This window comes from Glycine max, chromosome 6 (genome assembly GCF_000004515.6).
Source record: "Glycine max cultivar Williams 82 chromosome 6, Glycine_max_v4.0, whole genome shotgun sequence".
In the NCBI taxonomy this organism is placed as follows: domain Eukaryota; kingdom Viridiplantae; phylum Streptophyta; class Magnoliopsida; order Fabales; family Fabaceae; genus Glycine; species Glycine max.
In genome coordinates, this window is record NC_038242.2 from 41,412,282 (window position 1) to 41,420,615 (window position 8,334).

The window sequence follows — 8,334 nt, forward strand, 5'->3', positions numbered from 1 at the left end:
GAAAATAAAAAAAGAGAAAAGCTACAAGAGAAGAAAAAAAAAAAGAGAGAAAAGAAAAAATTTGTTTTATAACTTTTTAACTTATTGTTCACTTCTTCTTCTTCTTCTTCTTCAATATCTTGGTTCTTTGATATTATTCTATTGAGCAAAAAATGGGAGTTCCAGAGAGAGACCCTCTTGCACAATTGAGTTTGCCTCCTGGGTTTAGGTTTTACCCCACAGATGAGGAGCTTTTGGTTCAGTACCTTTGCCGCAAGGTTGCTGGCCATCATTTCTCTCTTCCAATCATTGCTGAAGTTGATTTGTACAAGTTTGATCCATGGGTTCTTCCAGGTAATTAATTTCATTATTTATCATCAAAGCTTTATTAAAAATCATCATTAACCACGATTTTAGTGACAACATCAAAGCTTCTAGAGTTTACGATCATAATTGTGACTGCATCAATCATATTTGTCTATAATTTCTTATAATATTTAAGATTGAAATATAATTGCAATTGTGATCGTGAGCGTAATTCAAAACCTTGGTTAATGATATTGTTATTAGTATTATGTTTTTAATTGAATGTGGTTATGGTGGTGCAGGTAAGGCAGTGTTTGGAGAGAAGGAGTGGTACTTTTTTAGCCCAAGAGACAGGAAGTACCCGAATGGTTCACGACCAAACAGAGTCGCGGGTTCTGGGTATTGGAAAGCAACTGGAACAGACAAGATCATCACCACTGAAGGTAGAAAAGTTGGCATAAAAAAAGCACTTGTTTTCTACATTGGCAAAGCACCCAAAGGCTCCAAAACCAATTGGATCATGCACGAGTATCGCCTTCTCGATTCTTCCCGCAAACACAACCTCGGAACCGCAAAGGTACACACAATTACATTCTCTAGCTTCCCCTGTTTTTCAAGCTCTCACTCATAATTTCTTATGATACTAAGGATTCTGAATTTGATCATTGTTATTTTAATTTCGAATAAATAATATGCCTACTTATTTTTCATTAAATCAAAAATTGTTATATGTTAATTTTTGTAATAGTTAAATTGATATTAAAAATTATGTCTAATTAGTTAGTGTACAAACTTTTCCATACTTAAAAATCTTGAGATGATCCCAATTTTTATATTTACTTTGAATTTTAGTAATGATTTGTTTCATCATTAATTCTAACTTGTTTGTTGTTAATGTGATGCAGCTTGATGATTGGGTTCTATGTCGTATCTATAAGAAGAACTCAAGTTCACAAAAGGTTGAGGCTAATTTTTTGGCTATGGAATGCAGCAATGGGTCATCACCTTCTTCATCGTCCCACGTGGATGACATGCTGGGATCGTTGCCGGAGATAAATGACCGGTGCTTCACCCTGCCACGAGTGAACTCACTCAGAACAATGCACCAGCAGGATGAGAAATTCGGGTCTCCGAACATGGGATCCGGGTTTTTCTCGGATTGGGTTAACTCGACCGATCTCGATTCGATTTCCGAATTCGAGTCGGGTTGCCAAACCCAAAGAATGGTGAATTATGATTGCAATGACTTTTTTGTTCCTTCTCTGCCGCCCTTGGGCCATGTGGACTACATGGTGGATGCACCTTTGGAGGAGGAGGTTCAAAGTGGTGTGAGAACCCGACGGGTCGACGGGCCGGGGCATTTTCAACCGAATCCAGATACCCGATTGTTACCGGGCTCAGGTGACCCATTCGGGTTTGGGTTTATTATGGGTCAGCAAGTTGGGTTCGGGGTTAGGGAGTGAAGTGAAGGATCAGAAAGTGTAATTGTGTAAATAATTGGGGATTTTAGTTTAATTTGAATTCTATGACCATTGTTATGGTTTGTGTTATTGATTCCCGCTTGGAAAGGAAAAATTGCAATTTTGGTCATACTTTTCGGCTAGAACAAGATGAAGGACGGTTGACACATTATGAAACTGAGAAAGGACGCAATGGTGATTGCACCACAACCACAACAATGCATGCTGAAAAGTAATTGCTTTGTAAGACATTATTGCCTAAACATGAATCACGTTGTACTTCAAAGCATTAATACATAGCAACTATTTTCCAAAGTTTAGTTTAGAACTTTAGATATTGGTATTTTTATTTGGCTAGTGTCCCATGCATCCTTGTAGACAACCTGATTAACATGTAATGAAGATATGTCCACCATTTGCTATAAAGTTGTCTTGCCTCGCTGATTGTGAAAAAAGTGAGATCAACGTGTGAAATGAACCCTCCATTTTATGTATGAAACAAATGGATTTGGATTGATTAGTTGAAAGTTGTACAAAGATTCAATTGTTCAACCATAAAATTGTCTCGTTATACTGCAAACTTGTTGAAGAATAAAAAGAAAAAAAGTATATTTATAACAGCGAAAAACTTTTTTTTTTCATAACAAATCTAGAAAAATATGTATGTTAGCTTTAAGAGGAGAAAAAAAAAGGTAATAATTAAACATTATCACTAGTATAACTTAAATATATTATGATCTTAACATGATATGTACTTTTCACAATATGTATTACCATAATTTACAGAGCAAGTATAAGCTTACTTGATAAATTTAAGGATAAATTCACTTTTGAGCAAATTATTTTTCATAAAAAAATATATGTTTGATAAGTAGAGATTGGTGTTTACACTATTAAATAAATTTTTCACTTATTATATTTATTAAATTTTATATTAATTTAAAATTATTTAATGTCATTTAAATATATCAAGATTAATGTCGTATGTACTGACATTCTATCTTTCCATTTAATTATCAATTTATCACTGTTAAAATTTTACAAGATTTAAATTAAAATTTTAAAATAATGAATAGTAGTAATTCAATAATAGAGTGATCGACATCAAAATTTGAAAGATAATATCCGTGACGCAAACAAATGATTTTTGATTTGCTGATGATAGGAAGCATTAATTTAATATCGGTAAATTTGATGACTAATAGATAGTCGTTTTCTTTAATTTTTGGGGTTTTTTTTTTTTGACGATGGGAAAATTGATATTTAAGAAGGTGCGTGGAAATTAGGGAAGTAATTCTCACCACAAGAGAGCAGCAATGAGTTATTAGTTAATGCTTTCAATTCAATTATAGTCAAAATTCAGCACTGAACCATAAAGTAGATTCACAATAATCGACAACCACAAAAAAAAAAAAAATAGATTCACAATAATCGACATTGAGATCCGGCGTAACAAATGTTATACTTATCCGATTGTAAAATGTGACCCCTCTCCTTAGATTATACTATTATTAACTTTTTTTTATATATAAAGTGAAAAAAAATATAAAAGACTATCACACAATATTTAGGGATAAAAATGAGTCACCTATTAAGAATCTTTGATCAAGTCTGTTTAAAAAATGATCTGATTTATTTATTATAAAAATTAGTTTCAGACTTTTTAAAAAGTTTATTTAAATAAAAAAAATTAAACTGAAACTTAAAAAAACACATATTAAGCCTATCAGGTTGGCATGTTTAAACTTAAAAGAAAAACTAAAATATTTATATTTTAATAACATTTTTCCCTCAAAATAAAGGTGGATGAACAATTTCAAGAAATCACATTAAAGATTTGATGATATGTTAGCTCGTTGCTTCATATTTGGGAGATGGCTTGGGAAGTAAAAAATTTCTTCTTCTTTGTATTTAACTTGTCTTAATTCTTATTTCTTATTTATTTTAGTAGTTGACATTAAGATTAGATTATCAAATGAAATTTATGGTATTTTATTTAGTTTGCTTATTTTGTTTACAATATTTTATTAAATACTTAAAGTACTTCGATTATAATTTTTACTTGAGTCGTTGTGATTAGTGAATTTTAATCTCATATTAGAGTGTTTTAATTAATTTTAACTAATTTTTTTCATGCACAAATTAAAAAAAAAATATGTGTCTTTCTTTATATTAAATTTTTTTAAAAAAAATACTTTACAAATTCTTAAAGTTTCACTATATAGTCATTAGATTCTCTTCATATATAATATTTATTGTAAAATAGGTTTTCCTTGGAAGTCCCTAACAAGACCCCCATAGGCAGCTTGCGATGCCCGATGCAGAAAAGATCCATCTACATTGATCTTATAAGTATCTGAAGGTGGGTAACTCCAAGCAATAGTGTTGGACCTTGTGGCCTCAACAACTTACAAAGGGGTGAATTAATTTTCCACTAACAAACTTTTAACCCCCTTCTAAAAGAGATAGACTCTGAATGCAGAAGAAGCAGCAATCAATTTAATAATGTTCTTTAAACATGCAAGATACAATTGGTTGCAACAAAATAAATAAGATAAGGGAAGAGAGAATGCAAACACGGTTTTATACTGGTTTGGCAAATTCCGTGCCTACGTCCAGTACTCAAGCAACCCACTTGAGATATTTCACTCCCTATGTAAAAATCCGTTTACAAAGTCTGAACCACACAGGGACAACCTTTCCCTTGTGTTCAACATTTCTTACAACTTAAGAGACCCTCGGTCCCTTAAGAAGAAAGAAAGAAAGAAAGAAGAATTCTCTCTTGAAGAGAAGGATATTACAATTGATGTCCATGGATAAACTCTTAATGGATTTGCAAGTGTTTGCCCAAGAGTTTCTTTTGAGAGAGCATTTGACAATGGAGTTCTCTTGAAATCTCTCTCATTTCCTTTTGAGAGGATAAAACATTTTGGCCAAGCAAAACTCTCTACTCAAAATTCGTGCCCAAGTCACCTATTTATAGGCCTTTGATGACCATTCATAAATCCAATCAAAAGATGTGACTGTTGGCAGATTTTCTGAAAACTCTCCACTGGTAATCGATTACTATGTTTGTGTAATCGATTACACAGTTATAATTTGAAGGGTCATGACTCTTGAATTTGAATTTTAGGAGTTTCGTTGCTGGTAATCGATTACATGTTCAAAATTCAAATTCAAAACCCTTTTCAACAACTCTTTTTCATTCTTTCCTTCTGGTAATCGATTACACTTCCTGGTAATCGATTACCAAAGCCTTGCATGACTTTGAAACCCTTTGTTTTGAGGCAAGGCTTGATCTTGAAGAAATCTTGAATCAAGGCTTTGTTTGTTGAAACAATCTTGTATTAATCTTGAAGCAAATGAGCCTTGTTTGATTCTTCTTTTGACATCATCAAAATCATGTATACATATATTCACAAATAGGCACTTGGACCTTAGTTGGAATGAAGGGAATGTTGGAATTTTTAATAAACCTTATAAAATACCAAATGAGTACTAAAACACATTACGTCAGATTATCAAGAGGTTCTAAGGAATACTTGGATCCATAGAACTTGATCAACACGCAGTGGAATCTTACAGCAATCACGAACAATTGGTTTAATGACATTCCTCAACCAAACCACATTCTTCCTTATGAGACCTTCGTTTTCTCTTCAGATGGGGAGAGGAGAAACTATTTCTTGATTTGGTGTATTGGGGACCATAACCATGCCTTAGGTTTTAACCTATTAGGGTTCCCATTATCCCCTAATGGGCCAAATTGGTTTCCACTCATTAAGTCCATATCAATTTTCTGTTGGCAGTCTAATGGGCTCATTGAATTAGATCACTATATATTGAACTCATCTAAATGTAAATAACTAATATAAATGTTTAATGAGTGAAAAGCACAAAAGGTCCTGGACGTTGTTCTCCTGATCCATCATATCTGCCATAGTACTCACCACCACGGTCAGATTTGATAGCCTTAATTTTGTTTCCAAGTTGAAGTTCAACCTCAGCCTTGAAAGTCTTAAAAATGTCTAGGGATTGGAACTTCTCATGTATCAAATATAGGTAACCGTGTCTAGAGTAGTCATCTATGAACGTAATGAAATATTGTTGTCCATTCCAAGAAGCTGTAGGAAAAGGACCACAAATGTCTGTATGCACTAGTTCTGAGACGTCTTTAGCTCTTTCGGCACCTAATTTCCTTATGTTTGTTCGTTTTCCCTTTATGCATTCAACACAGACCTCAAAGTCCGATAAATCCAAAGGGTCAAGAATTTCATCCAACACAAATCTCTGAATTCCCTATTTAGAGATATGGCCTAAATGCTTATGCCATAAGGTGGCTGAATTCTCATTCAACTTTCATTTTGTACCACCTGAACTTATTTGCAGTTTTTCATTATAGGAACTAACAACATCAAGCTTATAAAGATTATCAATTAAAGAACCAAAACCAACCATATTTGAATTTTGGTAGAGACTAACTTTATTATTTCCAAATGAACAAGAAAATCCAAATTTGTCCAAACTAGAAATAGAAATCAAATTTCGTCTAAAAGATGGTACAACAAAAGTCTCAAATAAATCCAAATAAAATCCAGTTTTTAACTGTAATCTAAAAGTTCTAATAACTTTCACTGCAACCTTCTTGCCATCACCCACAAAGATAAACCTTTCATCATCACTTGGCAGTCGGCTCCATAAGCAACCCTGCATAGTCGTACTTATATGAGTAGTAGCACCAGAATCTACCCACCAAGTATCTTTAGGTACAAAAGCCAAATTAACTTCAGAACAAACTAGAGTAAGAAATTTATCTTTCTTCACACGCCATACGGCATACTTGGACTCTCTTTCTTCATGTGTCCTCACTTCTTGCAGAAGTAACAAGTAAATTCCTTATCCTCCTTTTGTTTTTTTTGCTGAGAAGTCCCTTCTGTAGCACCCTTATGTTAAACAAGTGACCTCAATAACTTAAGAGGGGGAGGGGGGGGAGGAATTAAGTTTAAAAAATTTCTCCTAACAAATTTTAATTCTCTCTTTAAAAAGGAATATGCATACTTAATAGAGAAGAAGTAAAGAACAATTTACTTGAAACTTCTTTAAATATGCAAAGTAAAATTAAAATGCAATAAATTAAAGGATTATAGGGAAGAGAGAATTGCAAACTCAGTTTTATACTGATTCGGCCACACCATGTGCCTACGTCCAATCCTCAAGTAACCCACTTGAGATTTCTACTAACTTTGTAAATCCCTTTACAACTTCTGAACCACCTAGGGATACCCTTCCCTTGTGTTAAGAGAACTTTACAAATCAAGAAACTCATTGTCTCTTGATTAACAATAGTTTGCTTTGAAGTACATAAGAATATTTCTCTCTCTTTTAGAGAAGAATGATACAAGTTGAAGAACTTATAAGAATCCTTAATGATTTTGCAAGTGTTTGGCCAATGTTTTTCTTGTGAGAGGATAGGACAATGAATGTTCTAAAAAACTCTAAAGAATTTCGAGTACAAGTCACATATTTATAGGCCTTTGGTGGCCTTTCAAAAAACTTGTGAAGAGTTGTGACTTTTCAAAGTTATTTTCAAAATTTCCTCACTGGTAATCGATTACACAGTTATTTTGAGAAGTTATAACTCTTCAGTTTGAATTTAAAAACTTTTCGTGACTGATAATTGATTGCACAATAGTTGTAATTGATTACAGATTTTAAAATTCAAATTCAAATCTCTCTGAAATCTTTTTAAAAGACTATTCTTCCTTCTGGTAATCGATTACAGCCTCTGGTAATCGATTACCAGAGAGAAAAACATATTTTTCAAAATGAAGTACTTACTTAAAAAACTTTGTAAGATATTTTGAAAGCTTAACTTTTAAGGCCAAACCTTTGCAACCTATTTAAGAGATTCTTTTAACATATAAAAGACTAATTGTTAATTGTTTCTCTTAATTTCTTGATCTTGACTTGAATCAACATTGGATAGCTTTAATCTTTTGGCATCATCAAAATCTTCATACAACATATGTATCTACACCTTAGTCTTCTTCCTTTCCTTATTCTGAGAGGTCGAATTCAAGTGAGCACTTTCAATCCTATCTCTTTGCAGCTTCTCCTCCTCTTGCACACAGTGAGATATAAGCTCATTGAGGGACCATTTGTCCTTCTGAGTGTTATAGCTCACTTTGAATTTCCCAAAGTGTGCAGGAAGCGAGATCAAAACCAAGTGCACGAGCAGGTCTTCACCAAGCTCTAACTTAAGTGACTTGAGTTTCGATGCAAGATTGGACATCTCCATAATGTACTCCCTTATGTTCCCTTTGCCTTTATACTTCATGGAGATGAGTTTGGCCAAAAGGTTACTCATCTCTGCTTTTTCATTTTTGGCAAAGTATTGCTCAATTTTCTCAAGGAATTTCTTTGCACTTTGACCCTCAGAAATAGAGCCCCGAAATGCCTTTGGAATAGAGCGCTTCATGATCACAAGGCACATTCGGTTGGACTGATCCCACTTCTCAATTTTTACCTCATTAGAGGTTTCCAGAGTGGAAATGGGTCGTTCCATCCTCAGTGCTAAGTCCAAATCCAT

General features: G+C 33.4%; 2 protein-coding genes across 2 annotated transcripts; one reads left to right on the plus strand and one right to left on the minus strand.

Moving 5' to 3' along the window:
• NAC3 (NAC domain protein NAC3) lies at positions 1 to 2,060 on the plus strand. The gene is made up of 3 exons (NM_001251305.2): positions 1 to 333; positions 588 to 862; positions 1,191 to 2,060. Exons 1-3 carry the CDS (start codon positions 153 to 155, stop codon positions 1,746 to 1,748), a joined length of 1,014 nt encoding a protein of 337 aa, NP_001238234.2. The 5' UTR covers positions 1 to 152; the 3' UTR covers positions 1,749 to 2,060.
• A 5,716-nt stretch (positions 2,061 to 7,776) lies between these two features.
• LOC106799085 (uncharacterized) lies at positions 7,777 to 8,334 on the minus strand. The gene has a single exon (XM_014777043.1). The coding sequence runs from the start codon at positions 8,332 to 8,334 to the stop codon at positions 7,777 to 7,779; it is 558 nt and encodes a 185-aa protein (XP_014632529.1).